This window comes from Ascaphus truei, chromosome 4, assembly GCF_040206685.1.
Source record: "Ascaphus truei isolate aAscTru1 chromosome 4, aAscTru1.hap1, whole genome shotgun sequence".
Classification (NCBI taxonomy): domain Eukaryota; kingdom Metazoa; phylum Chordata; class Amphibia; order Anura; family Ascaphidae; genus Ascaphus; species Ascaphus truei.
The window spans coordinates 400,246,808-400,269,965 of NC_134486.1; the positions used below are offsets into that span (position 1 = coordinate 400,246,808).

General features: G+C 46.7%; 1 protein-coding gene across 9 annotated transcripts in view; it reads right to left on the reverse strand.

The window, feature by feature from the left end:
• Nucleotides 1–23,158, reverse strand: part of NCOA1 (nuclear receptor coactivator 1) — a 446,052-nt gene that overhangs the window by 10,403 nt on the left and 412,491 nt on the right. For all 9 annotated transcript variants that reach the window (XM_075598641.1, XM_075598642.1, XM_075598643.1 and 6 more), the window contains 4 exons: nt 9,653–9,821; nt 7,052–7,366; nt 5,954–6,055; nt 614–1,028 (listed from right to left, as the gene is read on the reverse strand). In XM_075598641.1, the coding sequence (XP_075454756.1) occupies nt 614–1,028; nt 5,954–6,055; nt 7,052–7,366; nt 9,653–9,821 (1,001 nt within the window). The remainder of the gene's footprint in view (nt 1–613; nt 1,029–5,953; nt 6,056–7,051; nt 7,367–9,652; nt 9,822–23,158) is intronic.

Here is a 23,158-nt window from a genome sequence, read left to right on the forward strand (position 1 = left end):
CGCTCATTGTCATGTGGACATTCCCAGAGATTCGTCCCATCCACCATAATGTGCAATTAGTTACACCTCAAAATGAAAAACTACATTTGTATACACACACACACACACACACACACACACACACACACACACACACACACACACACACACACACACACACACACACACACACACACACACACACACACACACACACACACACACATATATATATACAGGCATACCCCGCATTAACGTACGCAATGGGACCGGAGCATGTATGTAAAGCGAAAATGTACTTAAAGTGAAGCACTAAATTTTCCCCACTTATCGATGCATGTACCTTACTGCAATCATCATATACGTGCATAACTGATGTAAATAACACATTTGTAACAGGCTCTATAGTTTCCCCGCTTGCGCACAGCTTCGGTACAGGTAGGGAGCCGGTATTGCTGTTCAGGACGTGCTGACAGGCGCATGCGCGAGCTGCCGTTTGCCTATTGAGCGAGATGTACTTACTCGCGAGTGTACTTAAAGTGAGTGTCCTTAAACCGGGGTATGCCTGTACACACACGACTGTAATTGATATTAATAGGAATAAAGAAATAATAATGAGTTATTGCATTTATACCTGTGCCTGGATACTGGAAGACGTTTTGCTGCATCTGAGGATTCATCCCAGAGTCAAACTGTCCTCCGACATTTCCCATCATGCCCCTGTTCACCATGCCCCCTCCGCTGCCCCCTCCACGACTCGGGAGCGCGGCCTCTGGGGTTGTCGCCATGGGTGAAAAGGGACTGGTGGAGGGGGGTGGGTTTCCAGGGTTCGTACCGTAGCTGTGGGGGTAAGGGAATTGTTGGGGAGGCCCCTGTGGGAGCCGGGAAGCTCCCATCGGGACAGGGAGCCCGGTCGCCGGTGGGAGGTTGTTCCCGAAGCTTTGCTGCCGCATGAGCATGGCTCTCTGTTGCATGAGCTGGCGCTGACGATGCTGCTGGCTGTACAGTTCCCGTTGTCGCTGAGCCAGCATCTGAGCGTTGAGGGGAGGCTGCAGAGAGACAGGTGCACGGTGAGACAGACAGTATTATTTATTTATAAAATGTTTTACCAGGAAGTAATACATTGAGAGTTACCTCTCGTTTTCACGTATGTCCTGGCCACAGAGTTATGGTTACAGATACATAGTTACATAAGTGAGCAGGTTATACTGTACATTATATACGAGACATTGCATGCACAGTTAAATATAATATATGTTATAGGCTTATGAAACAGTTACAGACCAGGTTAAAATGTGAGACAGCTTTACTTTTGAAAGAACTTAGACTGGTGGCGGCTGTGAGAATCTCCGGTAGATTGTTCCAGTTTTGGGGTGCACGGTAAGAGGAGGAGGAGCAGCCGGATACTTTGCTGAACCTTGGGACCATAAACAGTCTTTTGGAGTCAGATCTCAGATGATAAGTGCTGCATGTGGTAGGGGTGAGGAGCTTGTTCAGATAGGCGGGTAGCTTGCGCAGAAAGTGTTTGAAGGCAAGACAGGAAAGGTGAACTTTGCGCCTAGACTCACGTGATGACCAATCAAGTTCTTTGAGCATTTTGCTGTGATGTGTGTTGTAGTTGCATTGGAGGACAAAACGGCATATTGAATTGTAGAGGGTATCAAGTTTGCTAAGGTGGGTTTGGGATGTGCAGCCATATACTATGTCTCCATAGTCTATAATTGGCATTAGCATGCCATGCGATACGCTTTCTGACCAGCAGACTTAGGGAGGATTTGTTCCTGTAAAGTACAGCTAGTTTGGCATAGGTTTTGGATGTCAGAGTATCAATGTGCATCCCAAATGTTAAGTGGGAGTCAAATCATATGCCCAAGTATTTAAAACTAGTAACAGGAGTTAGGGTGGTATTAGCGTTGGTTCTGATCTGGAGCTCAGTCATTGGAAGCTTTAGAAATTTAGCCTTGGTCCCAAATACCATTGTTACAGTCATGTCAGTTTTTAAAAACAGTTTGTTTTGAGAAATCCAATTTTCAAGTCTCAAAGAGTCAGATTGAAATACGTGTTCAAGTTCGGAGAGGCCAGGGCTGTGTGCATATAACATTGTGTCATCTGCATACATGTGTATTGAAGCTTCCTTACAAGCTGATGATGATCATTGATGAACACTGAGAAGAGTAGGGCACATCGCAGGTGAACTCCAAGGGTTTGGAATTAGAGCCTGAGATAGACACATGTTGGGATCTACCTGATAGGTAGGACTGAAACCAGTTTAAAGCATGCTTCCCTATTCCAGAGCCCTGGAGTTTGTTAAGCAGGATAACATGAACAACAGTATCAAAAGCCTTTGCAAAATCTAGGAATATTGCACCAGTGAGTTATCTCCGTTCCATTCCACACTGGATTTCATTGCAAACTTTTAGCAGGGTAGTTACGGTGGAGTGTTTGGGGCGAAAGCCAGATTGGAATTGGCTAGGGAAATCTGTCTTGGTATAATAATCGATTAATTGGGAGTGGACACATTTTTCCATGACTTTGGATAGTATTGGGAGAAGAGCGTTGCAGTACTCCTCCCACAGGAGAAAAGGATCGGTGCACCGCCAATGAAATGATGCAGAGGCTGGGAAATGTGACTAAAGAACTTTATTGGAGCATATTCGTGGAGCTCTGGCGGATCCTCTAAGTTTACCTTACCATCACATTGGGAGAAGAGAGATTGGCTTATAGTTTGAGAGTGTTTTTGTTCCCACTTTTGAAGATGGGGACAACTCTGGCAGTTTTCCAGGTCTTGGGGATATGGCCTGCAGACAGGATAGAGTTGACTTGGGAAGTAATTTGAGGAGCGCTTGTGTAAACTCCTCTTCAGATATTGGGACAAATTGAAACTTGTGGGCAGTGTTGGGAGGGGGTGGGGCTATGTGGGTACTCTCAGAATGAGATTCATGTTTGTGGTTTGGGTTGCATTTCGCTAATAAGTTAGTGGCACACCCCACAAAGTAATCATTGAATGCATTTGCAATGTCGGTGCGGTTTGTCAGAGTAATATCCCCCTTAGTGAAATTACTTGGGTGTTGATGGTTAGAAGGCTGGAATATATTGTTGATAACCTTCCAGAAGTTAGCTGGGTTTGATGTATTCTGGTGAAGATTGTCAGAGCAATACTGTGCTTTTGCATGCCTTGTTTGCCTTGTGCACATGTTCCACAGGCATCTGTAGTTATTAAGATCCTTGGTAGTGCCAGTTACTTTGTAGCTTTTCCACAAGGCAGAGTGCTATAAGCCCTGTAATCTTATTCTGCGGAATTGGGAATCACACGGTTTTAAGAACTCGGACTGGAAATAGTCGAGCGCAGAATCAGGGTTGGGAATTAAGTCGATTCTGTACCAAGGGCAGCTGGTAAGATCAGCCATAAACTGTTGTGGGTTAAAGTTTCTAAATGTTCTAGTGAGGAGAACTTTAGGGCTTGATTGGGGCGGTTTAATTTTCCTTACACAGTACACTATTGCATGGCCACTGAAAATGTCAGGAAGGATGCCAGAGGATTGGATGCTGCTGGGATTGGAGGAGAGAATCCAGTGTAGCAAGGAATGATTGTGAGATTTCAGGTTTCTCCGTGTGGGTTGGGAAATTAGTTGCGTTAGGTTAAGTGACTTGAGTTGTATCTGGAATTTGTTGTTTTTAGGGTTGAGCCAAAATGTAGTTGAAATCCCCAAAACTAACAGCTCCCACTTGTCATTCAGAGAGGAAATGGAGCCAAGAAACTGGGTGATATCAGTCAGGGACTGTAGAGGGGCTTTAGGGGAGCGGTAGATGCCAGCAATCTGGACAGGCTAAGAAAAGGGGAGGCATATTCTGCCAACTAGGATTTCAAAAGAGGATGACCTTGGGGGACAATTTAGCTGCATAGATTGTAAGGTGTCTGCAATATAAAGTAACACCTTCCTCCTCTATTTGACCTATATTTCCTAGAAATGGAGTATCCCTGAATGACGATAGTTGCATCGAGGGTTTTAGGAGTTAGCCATGTTTCTGTGATAATGATGATTTCGGGTTTATGCATAAGGCACCATGCCCTTAGTTCATCCAATTTGGGCAGCAGGCTCCAGATATTTATATGGGTGACAGATAGACCTTTTTGGCATTTAAAGGGGGTATTCTCAGGGGTATGGGACAGAGTTGAAAAGGGTGTGTGTGTGTGTGTCTTACAATAGCTCAGGCTGTGTCGGTCTATCTGCATCCAGTTCTTGAGGGGGCTGTATCTGCATACATTGCGGGGTGTACTGGGAGTCTCTTGCGGGAGACTAAGCTCCTGGGTCTGGTTTGCAGCAGGTCTCGGAGTGAACTAGCGGAACTAAATCCCTGTCTGTGTGAGGGGCCCGTTCCATACGCTCTGGTGCGTCCTGAGCCAAGAAACCAAGTTAAAGCAACCAAAGACTTTTTGAAGAATTTCTTCAGCCAGCAGCTTCTGCCTGCCGCAGAGAGCTCATAGCTTTAACCCTTGCACCGCTAACCAGTGGAGGTCGGTCCCCGGACTAGCGGGGACAGCCTCCATCGGTAATTGCACCAAGGACAGACTGTTTTTATCCGCTGTGCGGCCGCTCTCCAAGCGGCCCCAGGACATTGCTGTACCCATAACGGACTGTTTCCCAATCCGGAAACAGAGGGACTATTGCGGCTACGCCTGGCACACACACCCGTGCATCAAAGTCCAACAGAGCAGAACGAGGGCAGATTGTCCCAAAGAGAACAAATGTTTTGTAAATAACATATTATCTCGCTTAAAGTAGTCAGATTTAACTCAGGCTGTGATACCTCTATGACGAAATCTCAAACACAGAATCTGAATTTGCCGGCGGATAAGATGTTCTGACATGTGGATCTGGACGCAGTGCTGTGACATGTGGATCTGGATGCAGTGCTGTGACATGTGGATCTGGACGCAGTGCTGTGACGTGTGGATCTGGACACAGTGTTCTGACGTGTGGATCTGGAAGCGGTGTTGTGACGTGTGGATCTGGACGCGGTGTTCTGACATGTGGATCTGGACACGGTGTTCTGACATGTGGATCTGGACACGGTGTTCTGACATGTGGATCTGGACACGGTGTTCTGACATGTGGATCTGGACACGGTGTTCTGACATGTGGATCTGGACACGGTGTTCTGACATGTGGATCTGGACACGGTGTTCTGACATGTGGATCTGGACACGGTGTTCTGACATGTGGATCTGGACACCGTGTTCTGACATGTGGATCTGGACACCGTGTTCTGACATGTGGATCTGGACACCGTGTTCTGACATGTGGATCTGGACACCGTGTTCTGACATGTGGATCTGGACACGGTGTTCTGACATGTGGATCTGGACACCGTGTTCTGACATGTGGATCTGGACACCGTGTTCTGACATGTGGATCTGGACACGGTGTTCTGACATGTGGATCTGGACACGGTGTTCTGACATGTGGATCTGGACACCGTGTTCTGACATGTGGATCTGGACACCGTGTTCTGACATGTGGATCTGGACACCGTGTTCTGACATGTGGATCTGGACACCGTGTTCTGACATGTGGATCTGGACACCGTGTTCTGACATGTGGATCTGGACACCGTGTTCTGACATGTGGATCTGGACACCGTGTTCTGACATGTGGATCTGGACACCGTGTTCTGACATGTGGATCTGGACACCGTGTTCTGACATGTGGATCTGGACACCGTGTTCTGACATGTGGATCTGGACACCGTGTTCTGACATGTGGATCTGGACACCGTGTTCTGACATGTGGATCTGGACACCGTGTTCTGACATGTGGATCTGGACACCGTGTTCTGACATGTGGATCTGGACACAGTGTTCTGACGTGATAGAACAGCCCCTTTGTGAGACCGCAGAACTACACTTTGAAACCCGGGTCAGGAGAATAGAGGTATGGAGCTGTGTGAGAAGTGCAGGGTGTCCTGGCATTACCTGGGGAGAGATGGCTTGTTGCATACCCGGCCTCAAACCCATGGGCACTGCATTGCCAACAGCAAACTGATTGAGGATGGCTTGACGGTTCTGATGCAGAAGCTTGAGTTTTACATAAAGACAAAAAAAAAAAAGAACATGTCAGCAGCAAAATACAGTATCATGTCCAGGGCTTCCCTGTGCTCTGTGCGCCTACTCCCGTCCTCAAGGGCCACCAACAGATCAGGTTGTCAGGATATCCCAGCTTCAGCACAGGTGGCTCAATCACCTGTGCTGAAGCAGGGATATCCTGGTAACCTGTTCTGTTGGTGGCCCTTGAGGAATGGAGTTGCCCCTGTTCTACATTATGCTGCGAGGCAGGACAGACAGGGTAGTGGTATCCTTCGAGGCAGGATAACCTTATCCTAAAGCTTGCGTCAAACATGTGTGTGTTTAGTCTGCACTTCCAATCCGAGCACAAATATCTCACTGAACCACAATCTGTGTCACTCCCCCAAAAGTACATCAAATAAATACACTTTTTCTTGTTAACTGTGTCCTTTTAACAATTTGTATGTTTAGAGGGATCCCTTCTCTGTACGCAATGTTCTTTCTTACATAGCGCCGACAGTGGACGTAGCGCTGTACATAAAATGTCTGCAGGCACAGTGAGTCCCTGCCCTGCAGAGCTCACACTCTAATTTTGGCATGGAGAGATAAAGTGACTTGCCCAAGGTCACAAGAAGAGCCGACACCTACTTCAAAGGCTGTGTTTTAACGTCTACGCTCCTCCAGCCCCTTCCTACGCGGTTTGTTCGTTTTTTAAGGAGTATGGAGAACAGCTGCAGTTTTTCTGCCAGAGGAAGCAGTGGCTTTGATACAGTAGGTTCCCACAGCTACAAACCCCGCTCATTCACAACGATCCCCTTAGGATAACACATACTCTCTTACTCTGCACATGTACCCCACGCACAGCACTCAAACAGGGAGCGCTCTGATCACATCGCTCTGACTGTGGATCAGCACTACCCTCTCGCCCACGCCACTGTGCCTCCCGCTCCCCACAATGTCGCAGCATATTGAAATGCGTTCTCTTTCTCCCGGGCAGGGTCACTTTACCTGCTGCTGCCCTTGAAGCCTTTGCTGCAGCTGCATACGGAGCTGGTTGGATGCTGTTCCGGGCCGGGTCAGTACTTGCCTCGGCTGCATAGCCATGGCGTTTGGATAGGCGCCTCGAGGTTGGGGTGGCGGTACCTGAACTGGCATGGTCCCGAAAGCAGTTTTCTGCCTGACCATGCTGGAGAATGGGCTGGGGAGGCCGGGGGTAGGGGAGGGGTAATGCTGGTGATACATGCTGGGCTTCTGCTCCATTAGCACAGGGGCTACAGACGACTGCTGGTGAAACCGGTCACTGAGGACATCCAGACCGCCTCCCTACGGGACAAACACAACACAAATATAACAATACAGACACACAACGCAAATATAACCATACATACACACACACACCAGAAATAGAACCATACATACACATAACACAAATATAACAATACAGACCCACAACGCAAATATAACCATACATACACATACACACCACAAATAGAACCATACATACACATAACACAAACATAACAATACAGACCCACAACGCAAATATAACCATACATACACACAACGCAAATATAACCATACATACACACACACACCAGAAATAGAACCATACATACACATAACACAAACATAACAATACAGACCCACAACGCAAATATAACCATACATACACACAACGCAAATATAACCATACATACACACACACACACACACACACACACTCACACACACACACACACACACAATGCAAATATAACCATACATACACACAACACAAATATAACAATACATATACACACACCACAAATATAACCATACATATACACATACAACAAATATAACCATACATACACACAAAGCAAATATAACCATACATACACACACACACACAACGCAAATATAACCATACATACACACACCACAAATATAACCATACATATACAAACACCACAAATATAACAATACAGACACACAACGCAAATATAACCAAACATACACACACCACAAATATAACCATACATACACACACCACAAATATAACAATACATACACACAACGCAAATATAACCATACATACACACACCACAAATATAACCATACGCACCCCCACACACACACAACACAAATATAACCATACATACACACACACAAATATAATCTTACACACACATAACACAGATATAACCATACACAAGCACACACTGTATGATGGGCAAATATATTGCATTTACAGCTGCCTGCCCACTTGGGATGAATTACACACACGTCAGGTCTTGTATTAAAAATATAAAAATGAATTCGAGCATATCGATGTTTCGGCGAGCTATGAAGCCTTTCTATAGACATCGATATGTTCCAATACATTTTTAATTTTTTGATACAGGATATGGTATGCCTGCCTTCTACTTACAGTACCTGCACTAATTATGTGTAGATAGATATATAGTTATAGATATACATATATATATATATACACAGTTAAGTTATGGTGGGTAAAAAAAAGTGACAAAAACCCTCCACAGCAAAGCAAATGGAAATATTACTGTATGCTCATTTGCATGTCTTAGCAGGTCTGCAACCCCGCCTTTCACCATTATCACCCAGCACTTCCACTGCAGCAAGGGATTCTGGGAAATGACATGCAAATGAGCACACAGTGTCACTTTTTGCCTCAAAAACCATTTTTACCATGGTTCCCTGTAGGCTTAAGCTTGCTGCATGGTCACAGCTTTGAGCACAGCCAGGGTTAAGGTGCATACCCAGAAAACCACCCACAGACAGCTGTTGCAGACCTGCTTAAGACATGCAGATGAGCATACAGTTGTATTTGCATATTTGCTTTCCTGTGGAGGGTTTTTGTCACTTTTTTTACTCACCATAACTTAACTCAGTATTATGGTGTATATATATATATATATATATATATATATATTATATATATATATATGTATATATATATATATATGTATGTGGATATATATGTGTATATATATATATATATATATATACACACACATATATACATATATATATGTATATATGTGTGTGTATATATATATATATATATATCCACATACATATATATATATATATATATATATACATATATATATATATACACACACACATGTATATATATACATATATATACACATATATATACACACACACATTATATATATATATATATATATATATATATATACACACACACACACACACACACACACACACACACACACACACACACACACACACACACACACACACACACACACACACACACACACATATATATATCGGCCCATGTCTACAAAGCGGTGCTTGCCCACAAGACTCCTTCCAGCCCATTCAAATGAATGCGTTGTAAAGTTCCGGGCGCCGCGTGGTGTATAATGGGACAGCACCCCTTCTTAAACAAAGGGCACGATGAATGGCGCGATTTGTCATTTGTGTTGAGAAAGGATAAAGTTACGTTCAAAATCCTGCCAAAAAACACCGCCTTACGTTGGTGCCAGTGGCTCGCTGCCAATGCATCTTGTCCATCAAGGTCTATCCCCAGCATCATGGTGCCTGAGGCTGCTGCAGACGTTTGGATAGTGAAGCTACCTGCACTAGTTTGTCAATCCCGAGGGCCCGGTCCAGCTCGGCCAGCTCGGTCTCGTCTTTGCCGCTGAGGAAGGACACGAGCTGCTCCAGCAGAGCCTTCTCGTCGTTCCGTCCCTCCACCGTGGTGGGCGGACACAGAAGGTCGTCAAGCGGAGAGCTCAGGCAGTGCCTGCAAAGAAAGACAAAATAAAACAGCAGATAAGAAGCCGCCGGCGCAGGCGATGTGACAGAGGTGAGAGCCGAGCTCAGATAGTCCATAGGAACAAACAGTCAATGATGTCGTTTGATCAGATGAACGCTTCAATAATACAACACCACAGTAACACCGATGCGGGGTTATCCAACCTGGATCCATTGACTTTGCAGTTAACGCCTGATCGGGGGACAGGGGGGAGGGGGCGGTGTACAGTGAACCTCCACCAATGAGACTTAATCTGTGGGCTTTGCCATGCAAAATTATCCACAAACAGAAGGAAATTTGATGCAGTAAAAATAGTTGCTACAAAGAACATCTCATTTGCCAGCACTTCCCGCAAAACACGAGTTCTATGTGATGGGGTATGCTGCGCTTCTCGCCTCCCCCAGGTAGGTGGGACCGAGGATTTTACAGAGAGAAAAATTAAATCCTTGAAAACGTTGCATAGATCATGCATCCCACCCGAGTTACTGTAAGTAGGATATTTGTGATGTACATCAGGAAAGGGAGATGTTATTATAATGGATAGGACACTGTATCATTGTCCATATAGTATGTGACAATGTATACTGTATTTCTACATTCTTACCCAAACTGGCAATCGTTTGGTGCACCTGTTATAAATCTGTAACTATCCTCATTGTGTGACAAACATAATGGAGACTTTTCAGTTTCAATCAATCCTTCAGTCAGTGGTAACTCAGCAGCTACAATGTATCCTTATATTACTAAGGTAATATTGCTTATTATTAGTTTGCAGCTTAAACTGCAGGGAATATTGGCAGCAAATTATCACAAACAGGAAAGTGTTGCAAATATCTTGCACTGCTGGGGAGGTGGGCTAAATCCTGCTACAGAAATCAAAGGATGCTCAGTATATTAAAACTGATTAAAAATGGCATGAGGCGAATTAAAAAAAAAATAATAAAATAAAAAAACACAGAACGGAACGGATTTAAAAAAAAAAGACCCCATAAGATTTCATGTTTTGCTGCTTTTAAGTAACCGTTTTATCGATTTGTATCGTGTGAAACATTAATATGAATATTTTGCATTTTTTTGAGAACACAGGACCTTAGTCAGCTACTTATTTGATTATCTGTTTGGGTAAAAGATGGCTTCAGAAGTACTTTGTAAAGAAAACAATGCGCGGAAAAAGAACAATCTGCCCGGGAGTTAGCGGACTGACAATCTTTAAATAAAGATTGTAAAAAACCCTCGCAAGCATTTCTTAACCATGGAAAAACGTGAAAAAGTGGAAAAATATATATATTTACACATACGTGTGTGATTTGTTTACAAAAAATATCAGCTACATTTAACCTCGCAAACACGCCACTGTCTGCACTTCCATTATGGCCGAGGTCACGACCTCGCGGACAAAACGTGGGGCAAAAGGATTGGAAGTGACAGAAATGTATTCAGCATATTGCATTGTCGTCCGTGCTTTGCGTAACTTCCCCGTAACTCCTCTCATTCCTGTGAACAGCCACGTCCCAGAATTCCTCTTGATTAGGGTTGCCAGGTGGCTTGTCCAAAAAATACTGGGCACAATGGTGAAAGGTGCGACGCGCGAGAATGGTTGGTGGGGAAGAATGTTATTTATAAAGGACCTGACTGTTACGTAATTTTTTTTCTAAATTTCACTCCAAGTATTCACCAATTTGTCCACTAAAACTTGTCGCTTTTCCTCCGCAATATCACAAAGATACGCCCTTTCCTCTGTTGCTCGACTGCTAAAACTCTGACTCAGGCCCTCATTCTCTCCCGTCTTGATTACTGTAACCTCCTGCTGTCCGGCCTCCCTGCCTCTCACCTGTCTCCCCTGCAATCTATCCTAAACGTTGCTACCAGAATCACTCTACTCTTTCCTAGATCTGTCTCAGCATTTCCTCTTCTGAAATCACTCTCTTGGCTTCCGATCAAATCCCGCATCTCACACTCAATTCTCCTCCTCACTTTTAAAGCTTTACACACTTCTGCCCCTCCTTACATCTCAGCCCAAATTTCTCGCTATGCACCATCCCGACTCTTGCGTTCTTCTCAAGGATGTCTTCTTTCTACCCCCTTTGTATCTAAAGCCCTCTCCCGGCTTAAACCTTTCTCACTTACTGCCCCGGACCTCTGGAATGCCCTTCCTCTCAGTACCCAACTAGCATCCTCTCTATCCACCTTTAAGACCCAACTTAAGACACATTTGCTTAAAGAAGCATATGAATAGCACTGTGGATATTCTGGACACAAGACACATATACAGTAGCTTGGCCCTTTGCAGACGCACTTACCTGAATTCCCTCCTACTGTCTCTGTACGTTCTCCCTACCTACCAATTAGATTGTAAGCTCCTCGGGGCAGGGACTCCTCTTCCTTAATGTTACTTTTATGTCTGAAGCACTTATTCCCATGACCTGTTATTTATATTATTTGTTATTTATATGATTACAACATGTATTACTACTGTGAAGCGCTATGTATATTTATGGCGCTATATAAACAAAGACATACAATGCAATACAATTTGCACCAATTTATATTGTTTCGTAAAACGTCTGGGGAGGGGTTTTGGGAGTGGGTGGGAGGGAGTGCCCTTCTAAGGATTTTTTAAGGAAATAGTGATTTTTTTAACATGAATTATATGATTTTTTTAATACGAAATATTGCAAAGTGGTGCACGCTTGGAGTGAAATTTAGAACAAATGACGTAATGGTCAGATCATTTATAAATAACTGACCTGTAGTCATACTGTACATGGCGAGCAATACTGATCTTACTGCTCCTCCTAAACATTCCAAGATTGTTGCACCCCTTCTCATCCTCTCTCTCCCCTTATCCTCTCACCCCCCTCCCTTCATCCTCTCATCCTCTCTCTCCCCTTATCCGCTCACCCTCTCACCCCTCTCCTCATCCTCTCACCCCCCTCCCTTCATCCGCTCATCCTCTCTCTCCCCTTTTCCTCTCACCCTATCACCCCTCTCCTCATCCTCTCACCCCCCTCCCTTCATCCTCTCATCCTCTCTCTCCCCTTATCCGCTCACCCTCTCACCCCTCTCCTCATCCTCTCACCCCCCTCCCTTCATCCGCTCATCCTCTCTCTCCCCTTTTCCTCTCACCCTATCACCCCTCTCCTCATCCTCTCACCCCCCTCCCTTCATCCTCTCACCCCCCTCCTTTCATCCTCTCACCCCTTCCCCTCCCCCCCATCATTATCACCCCCACAGGACAGCCAGAGAAAACACACACACAAAACAGTACAAGTACAAATAAAACAGAACAAATACACACAGGACACACAGGACACACAGGACACACAGGACACACAGGACACACAGGACACACGTCACCTCTCTCTGCTGCATGCTTTTCCTCCACTCTTTGGCCCCAACCCCAGGCTCCTGCCACCTCCTCCTGATTGGCTACTGCTGTGTAATGCAGCCAATCAGGATGGAGGAAGCTGCCCCGCCCACTAGCAGCAGCAGCCCTTCTCTCTCCCTGCTCTGGGAAATCCCACGATTGGTTTCTAAGTCCGGGGACATAATACCGTCATACACATACATGTCCCCCACCCGCACACATACATGTCCCCCACCCGCACACATACATGTCCCCCACCCGCACACATACATGTACCCCACCCGCACACATACATGTACCCCACCCGCACACATACATGTCCCCCACCCGCACACATACATGCCCCCCACCCGCACACATACATGTCCCCCACCCGCACACATACATGTCCCCCACCCGCACACATACATGTCCCCCACCCGCACACATACATGTCCCCCACCCGCACACATACATGTCCCCCACCCGCACACATACATGTCCCCCACCCGCACACATACATGTCCCCCCTCCCCCCGCACACATACATGTCCCCCACCTGCACATATAGATACATGTCCCCCCTCCCCCCGCACACATACATGTCCCCCCACCCGCACACATACATGTCCCCCCTCCCCCCGCACACATACATGTCCCCCACCTGCACATATAGATACATGTCCCCCCTCCCCCCGCACACATACATGTCCCCCCTACCCCCGCACACATACATGTCCCACCTCCCTCCGCACACAAACATGTCCCCCACCCGCACACATACATGTCCCCCCTCCCCCCGCACACATACATATGTCCCCCCTCCCCCCGCACACATACATGTCCCCCCTCCCCCCGCAGACATACATGTCCCCCCACCCGCACACATACATGTCCCCCCTCCCCCCGCACACATACATGTCCCCCACCTGCACATATAGATACATGTCCCCCCTCCCCCCGCACACATACATGTCCCCCCTCCCTCCGCACACAAACATGTCCCCCACCCGCACACATACATGTCCCCCCTCCCCCCGCACACATACATATGTCCCCCCTCCCCCTGCACACAAACATGTACAGTGAGGTAATACCGTCATACACATACATGTCCCCCACCCGCACACATACATGTCCCCCCTCCCCCCGCACACAAACATGTACAGTGAGGTAATACCAGCATACACATACATGTACACAGAGGTAATACCGGCATACACATACATGTACAGAGAGGTAATACCGGCATACACATACATGTACAGAGAGGTAATACGGATATACACATACATGTACAGAGAGGTAATACCAGCATACACATACATGTACAGATAGGTAATACCGGTATACACATACATGTACAGAGAGGTAATGCCGGTATACACATACATGTACAGAGAGGTAATACCGGTATACACATACATGTACAGAGAGGTAATACTGGTATACACATACATGTACAGAGAGGTAATACCGGACACATACATGTACAGAGAGGTAATACAGGACTACACATACATGTACAGCGAGGTAATACCGGACTACACATACATGTACAGAGAGGTAATACCAGACACATACATGTTGTGTCCCCCCCGATGCACATATACATGTCCGGTATTATCTCTCATTTTTTACCGGACAGAGTAACCAAATACCAACTAAATACCAGACACCTAGCAACCCTACGAGTCTTGATGCAAACAGAGCAAAAAGCCCAGATATCTCGAGGCATTTTCAAAATGACTCACCTATCCCCATGGGATCAATACTGGGGGTCTATAATTAAAGGTGTTGTACGTTACATTGAACATCCGCCAGGCAAACAAAGCTACACTTGGCTTGTTGCTTATATTAGGGGTGCTCAACTTCGGTCTTCAAGTCCCCCTAACAGGTCAGGTTTTCAGGATATCCCTGCTTCAGCACTGGTGGCTCAATCAGTCCCAGCTTCAGCACAGGTGGCTCAATAAGTCCCTGCTTCAGCACAGGTGGCTCTATAAGTCCCTGCTTCAGCACAGGTGGCTCAATCACAGGCTCAGTGGGATATCCTTAAAACCAGACCTGTTGGGGGGGCTTGAGGACTGGAGTTGAGCCCCCCTGGCTTATATCACTGAAACAATGTGTGTGTGTTACAGATTCTCTCCCTTTATCAATACAGATCAGTAAAACCTTCACCAAGTTCACCAAATGTGAAGGAAATTCCCCCACAGGTAACCAACCAAATGATTCACCAAATGTGAAGGACATTCCCCCATAGGTAACCAACCATATGATTCACCAAATGTGAAGGACATTCCCCCATAGGTAACCAACCATATGATTCACCAAATGTGAAGGACATTCCCCCACAGGTAACCAACCATATGATTCACCAAATGTGGCCATATGGCTGGTTCATTCCACACCAAAAAAAAAAAGCTTGCTGATCTTTCCCACCTGCACCTGAACATGTTACAAACGTTTGCGACGCCATCGCTGGCACCTCTGCACAACGCTATCAATAACTGGCCTTCCTCATAACTAATTCCAGTATATACGTACAAGCGTCTCCCTTCCATTATACATATCCCGGCTGCCCGGTTCCTTCCCTCGAATTCCTGGGCTGGCTCGCGCATGAATCCTTGCCTCCACCGCCCGCTTTCTTCTGCTGCCCCAAAGCTGCACAGATACTCCCCTTATGCCTCCACATTTTCCCAGGATATTGCCACCACTAGCTGGAAGTTCTCCCTCCCTCGCCGCCATCGCCTCCCTCCACCTTTACAAGTTCCCCGAGCTGTGTGCCTGCCGTACTATGGATACCAGGACCGACTGCAGCGTTGGCCGTCAAAGAAGATTGTGATTCTACATGGGGAAAAAGTGGCCGTCCATATGATATACCGTATTGGCCCGAATATATAGCACGGCCTCGCACATAATACGACCCTAACGTTTTGACGGCGTTCTACGAGAAATAAAAAAAGGCGTTAGGCTGCGCATATAATACGAGGACAGTTTTCGGAAGGACATTTTTTAGGAAAAAAGCATAGCACTATATTCGGGGGTAATACGGTATATTCTAGACCAGGGCTGGCCAACGCCAGTCCTCAAGGGCTCAGGTTTTCAGGATATCTCTGCTTCAGCACAAAGACTGAGCCACTGATTGAGCCACCTGTGCTGAAGCAGGGATATCCTGAAAACATTACCTGTAAATAGCCCTTGAGGACAGGAGTTGACTGGTCCACACGAACGATGTACATGAGAGTGGGTGAAGGTTCCCTTCATTAATGGTCCAACAACATATCAAAGCTTTGCGCCTCTTTACTGGGAGGTTAAAGCAGCAACAAATAATTAGAGAGAAGAATTTGTGCCCAAACTTTAAGCCACATTGAAATAATCACGTGCAGAGAATTAGAGAGGGTTACAGATGACCCAGTGGCCTCCCGAAACGCATACACAAACATCTACGTTTAATTCCTGTGTGTGTCAAATATAAAGGTATCGGGCTCACCCAAAAAATCTAATTACACCCAGGATCAGTTTGGCTAATAAAATACTGCAATGTACTAGAAAAACACAAGGAGGCTTTGCTAGCAGATCCATGTAACAAGCGTTTTTTCCCCAAGACATGAAATGTTTCTCCTTTTAGTGATAGATGAGTACCAGATGTGGGGACCCAAAGCTTAGCTGGAAATAAAAATGCAGAGCTGCTCTATGGACGTAGCTTAATGTTAAATAAATACCAGGATGGCTCAAGGATTACGCACACTGCATGGAGAGTGCTAAGGCGGCGTCCATGCTGCCGAAGACCGTGCGGAGACATCCACGCAATCACATTGCCGTACGGCATTGATCGCGCCCACAGACCGAGCAACAGCAGGAGGGGGTGCGCGGCGCGCGAGGAATCAGTTGAAACTGATTTCTCGGCGGGACGAGCAGGTCACGTGAGCGGGTCACCCAATGAGGGCGAACCAGCTCCGTGATGTCACACACCCCCACGGCGCGTCTACCATGTCCTGAAAACGCACCCGCTTCACGCGGGTGACGTCACGCACACGCCTCCGCACGGGTGAAGGCTGTATGGGCGCAGCCTAACTCTTCCACTGTGAGCATTAAAAGTGCCCTTCATACAAGCAGCGCTGCCCCCCCGACGCTCCTGGGCTGTTCCGTGGGGTTTTCTGCGCCTCTGCTACATGAAACGATCCTGTTCCTGATCCGCCGGGAGCTGTGCACACATGCTATCCCACAATACCCTGCGCTGACAGAGACCTGCGCCCCGTGTGAAAGCAGCGAGCCTCGATCAGCTGGCAGCCGTCCTAATGCTTTTCCAAACGACGTGCCCTAATCAACAGCTATGAAGACGGGAGAGGTGCCAGGTCTTAAAGGGGTGTTAGGTTTTTAGTTTCTGCCCATTAACCGTTCACAGAGCTGCCAGTGCATAATTATATTACTGTACATGCCAAGCCCAGATCATATTCGTCTCTGACACATCAGTGACATTATATGTAGTGATGTAAGTGAAGTAGGAGTTCCACAAGTGGCTTGACTGAAGAACTTACAATCTAAATGTTGGAGGCTGAAGCACTGGGAGTGACTTGCCCAAAAATGCAGAGAAAGTTCACAGATCATATGAAGTGATTTTACCAAACTGTCCCCCTCTTACAGATTTTATCACTGATTTGGCGTCGGCCTCTTTTTCATTGAAATGCTCCTTTTTAGTCACCAACCCCTAAATGTCGCTGGTTTTCGGTCTTTGGGAGACATCTCTGTAACGCGGCAAAAACAAAACAGGGTGTAGTACATTCGCAATCCTTCCGGAGTAATATCTATTTATTTCCATTATGGAACGTCGGACCCGCCACAAGGTGTCAGCATGCGAGCAAAAGAGAGCTGATTAATGTAAAGGACGAAGATCGTTAAAAAAATGACCAAGTTTCTACAAGCTTTGCTGCAATCCTGTTTTGCCTGCGCATTCAGGTGATCTCCCGGTGAGGATTAGTAGGACACGGTCCCTGAAGAAAACAAGTAATCCCATTGGCCTGCCTTAAACTTCTCCCCCAAAAAATCTTATGTAGCCATGTATCCTCTTGGCTACTAATCTGCCCTGCCGGACAAAACCCCTGCTATCAGCGCAGGCAGCGTTGGGGTCAATCCGGGTTTTCCCCTGCAGTAAGCAGCTTCCTTGAGTGACAGGGGTTGGGCGGGCTAAGGCCTGTGTACTGCCCAATCAGGGGCTCAGACCTTGGACCCTCCCTCTGGGTACAAAAGGGGCTGCACAGCTACATTTAGTTTAGTTCTAATGAGTTCCAGAGTTCTGTGCTGAGAGTAGGATGTGTGGAGTCAGGGCTCTGACCACCTTCCTTCCCCTCCCTTAGGGGCAGGGCTGTCTTAACGTATGGGCACGGGGGGCCAACAGCAAAGGGGGCCCCACAGCAAAGGGGGGCACCACGCGCCCGGCCCATGCGTGCCCACCAATGCTCTCTCCCTTCTCCCCCCCCCCCCCAGACATGGGATAGAGCAGGGCTGCTGCTGCTAGGGGGCTGGGCAGCTTCTCATTGGTTGCTGCTGTGTAATTCAGCCAATCGGGAAGTGGCAGGAACCTGGGGGGTGGGGCAAAAGAGCGGAGGAAAGCATGCAGCACAGAGGTGAGGCTGTGTGTGTGTCTCAGTGTCCTGAATGTGTGTGTGTGTGTCTGTGTGTGTGTGTGTATCTGTGTCCTGCCTGCCTGTCTGTGTCCTGTCTGTATATGTGTGTGTGTGTGTATCTGTATCTGTGTGTGAGTGTATGTGTGTGTTTCAGTGTCCTGCCTTCCTGTGTGTCTCAGTGTCCTGCCTGTGTGTGTGTTTCAGTGTCCTGTCTATGTGTGTGTCTGTCTATCTGTGTCCTGTCTGTATATGTGTGTCTCAGTGTGTGTATCTGTGTGTGAGTGTATGTGTGTGTTTCAGTGTCCTGCCTTCCTGTGTGTCGTAGTGTCCTGCCTGTGTGTGTGTCTCAGTCTGTGTCTGTCTATCTGTGTCCTGTCTGTATATGTGTGTGTCTCAGTGTGTGTGTGTATATGTCTCAGTGTGTGTGTCTTTCTGTCTGTGTCCTGCCTGTATATGTGTGTGCCTCAGTGTGTGTGTTTGAGTGAGTGTGTGTTTGAGTGAGTGAGTGTGTGTTTGAGTGAGTGTGTGTTTGAGTGAGTGTGTGAATGTGTGTGTGTGTGTGTGTGTGTGTGTGCGTGTGTATATATGTCTCAGTATGTGTGTGTGGTGACAGACAGTATATACAGTACTGGCAACTTTGTTTAATTGCTCACTCACCCTTACTTTTCTTTGACTATACTAACAGTCTTCCCATTTTCAAGATCTATTAAAAATAATCACCATTGTAAATTCTCAGAAAGGCTCCATAACTCAGCTCTCATCCCAGCAGCATTGCAATCTCTGCAGCACTCTAACTTACAGATCATCCCCAAGAAGGCAGAGCAGGTTACTTATCCAATGGCATGATTCAATATGCAATTTAAAGCTGGATTTTGAAGTCTACATTTGAAAGCTACTGTACTGATAATGACAGGGAGGGGGGTGTGTGAGAGGATGATGGGGGGGATGAGAGAGGATGAAGGGAGGGGGTGAGAGGACAAGGGGGGTGAGAGGACAAGGGGGGAGAGAGAGGATGAGGAGGGGGAGCGACAGTGTAGGCAGGGCCCCATGTACTGCTTTGCCCAGGGGGCCCTAATGTTGTTAAGATGGCCCTGCTTAGGGGAGTGGGACAACTGCCCCCTATTCCACCAGGGAATAGGGGAAGAGCTGAGGATAGACCCTTGGGGCCTCAAGCCTCCTGGGTTGAGTCCAGGGACCATCCAGTTGCATGCTGTGTTCTGTGTGGAAGAATAAAGCCGTTCCTGTTTATTATGTACTCCTGCCTGAGTGTGCAGTTATTCAGGGGGAGTGCCGAAGAGCTTTCCTGCGGGGGGACTGCACCCAGTTCTACTGGGGCCTGCGAGGAACGGAGGCGCTGCACCGAGTGAAGAAGTGAGAAAGGACCCCAAAAGCCTGTCCTGTCTTCCCCATTAGCACCGGCGTAAACTCAGCACCCTGTGAGCCAACAGGTGAGCAGCCCAACAACACCGTGTACTAATAGGGGAATCTCGCAGAGGGTGGGGGAAAACCTGTTACACTTATAAAAGCCTTTTAAGGCCCCGAAAAACAATCATACAGCCGTTCTAAAAATAACGCAGCAGACCGATGTTTAGTACAGTGCGTCCCCAGAACACCCAATGTTTAGGCTCCGTAACGGCAGAGTTGCTAATGTATCTGCACAGACACTTGTTATTGTAACGCTGTTCCAACGTGGTGGGTCGGGCCTACAAGTATGCAAGTAATGAGGGGAGCGAGCCGAGGAGTTCCAGGGGATACAAGACAGAAGCTAAGCAGTCCTGTGCGGTGTTCACCTGCTGCTTGGTACTGGAAGCAGTGGTTCGGCCCATTCGCTGCCTGCGATGAGGTTTAAGTGTTGGGCTGGGGTTTAAGGGCCCACTGGGGAAGACACACGGTAAGAGCAATAACGGACAAAATGTTTTATTAGGGCTTGTGAACTCATGTACAGTATTCATGCATAAACTATCCATTTCACTTGTGCATACATACATCAGATACACACATTATACCTGTGTTTTTTTACCTTATTTCGTTAAGGAACCCTATAATTATATTGTGAAACTTTGCAGAACCCCAACCCTCTCTAATAACGCATCTGAGATCAGATGCATTGTAAGGAACCCCAACCCTCTCTAATAGCGAGTCTGAGATCAGATGCATTGTAAGGAACCCCAACACTCTCTAATAGCGCGTCTGAGATCAGATACATTGTAAGGAACCCCAACCCTCTCTAATAACGCATCTGAGATCAGATGCATTGTAAGGAACCCCAACCCTCTCTAATAGCGAGTCTGAGATCAGATGCATTGTAAGGAACCCCAACACTCTCTAATAGCGCATCTGAGATCAGATGCATTGTAAGGAACCCCAACCCTCTCTAATAGCGCGTCTGAGATCAGATGCATTATAAGAAACCCCAACCCTCTCTAATAGCGCGTCTGAGATCAGATACATTGTAAGGAACCCCAACCCTCTCTAATAGCGCGTCTAAGATCAGATACATTGTGAGGAACCCAAACCCTCTCTAATAGTGCGCTGAGATCAGGATCCCTATGAATCCATGTTGAAAAACACTGCATTATACATACATTGATAGATGCAGAGCAAACATCTGGAAACACTTATCCAGAAAACGGAGGAGAACCCGTCAGTTTCTAGTGACTTACATTGGGATGAGAGATTTTTCTTTGGGGGGGAAAGTGAAAACGGACACATTGTTCCCCAGACAGTGAAGGCGTCTCCCACGTAGGGGCAGAGTTGGCCACTATGGTCACATTTCTTGGAATTCGTTTTGTTTGGTATGATTTGAGCAAAGAACTTTAAAGTTTCACGTAATTATTCTTATGAATGTTATTCAGCGTATACAAACAGGGGCAGAGAAACAAGCATACGTAAACCCGAGGACCACATACATTGTAGTTCGGCTGATCTGCCCGGTTTGCTTCTTTACTGAAACTAGAAAGGTGCAGTCAGAGCCGATAGGATGGGCGGCCCGGACCCGATGTCGAAGTTCCGGATCATTCACGGTCGGTAAACAGGTTAGCGGAGTCTTGGATCGGATTTCATTTCTTCTAGTTACTCCCTGTGATCCATTGTATTTCCTCCCAAACCTGATCATACTACCTCCTTCCACATTACTGTTGGAAGTACCATCATTCACCCAGTAGCACAAGCACGCTGCCTGGGGTCACACCCGACTCCTCTGTCACATTCTCCCCTCACATTCAAAACGTATCTAAAACCTGTAGCTTTTTCCTCCGCAATATTACCAGGATACGCCCTTTCCTCTGTTGCTCGACTGCAAAAACTGACACAGACCCTCATCCTCTCCCGTCTCGACTACTGCAACCTCCTGCTGTCCGGCCTTTCTTCCTCTCACCTGTCTCCCTTACAATCTATCCTAAATGCTGCTGCCAGAATCACTCTACTCTTTCCGAAATTTGTCTCCGTGTCTCGTCTGCTGAATTCCCTCTCCTGCCTTCCTATCAAATCCCGTATCACACACTCAATTCTCCGCCTCACCTTTAAAGCTTTACCCTCTTCTGATCCTCCTTACATCTCAGCCCTAATTTCTCTCTATGCACCATCCAAACTCTTGCGTTCTGCTCAAGGATGTCGTTTCTCTACCCCTTTTGTATCTAAAACCCTCTCCCGCCTTAAACCCTTCTCGCTGAGTGCCCCACACCTCTGGAATGCCCTTCCCCTCAGTACCCGACTAGCACCCTCTCTACCCACATGTAAGACCCTCCTCAAAACACACCTGCCTAAGGAAGCATATGAGTAGCTCCATGATAATTTACACCTCATACATAAACCTTGGCCCCCTGCAGACGCACTTACCAGAACACCCTCCTACAGTCTCTGTATGTTCTTCCTACCAACCAATTAGATTGTAAGCTCTTCGGAGCAGGGACTCCTTTTCCTAAATTGTACTTTTGTCTGTAGCCCTTCTCCCCTTTATGTGTTATTTGTGTTATTTGTTATCTATATGATTGTCACGTGTTTTACTGCTGTGAAGAGCTATGTACATTAATGACGCTATATAAATAAAGACATACATACATAGTGTTTGCAACAAGCATTTGGATCTGACTGTCGGTAGTCTCCTGTGTCTTATAGTTCTTGGCCCCCTAACAAAGGGACGTGGGGTGGAGAAAACCATTAACTGACCATCAGGTTTGCGTTAAGCAGGATTTCTTTTCTTTGAAGAAGCCATTGTTTAACCGTTGACAAGATGTTGTTTTTCTGAATACGTGAGGGGGATTTCCCCTTTAATCTGTGATTTGACTTCTGCATATCCCATGCTTTATTTTCATGTGCTACCACTGCTGGGGGTCCTGCCACTTCCATCTACATCA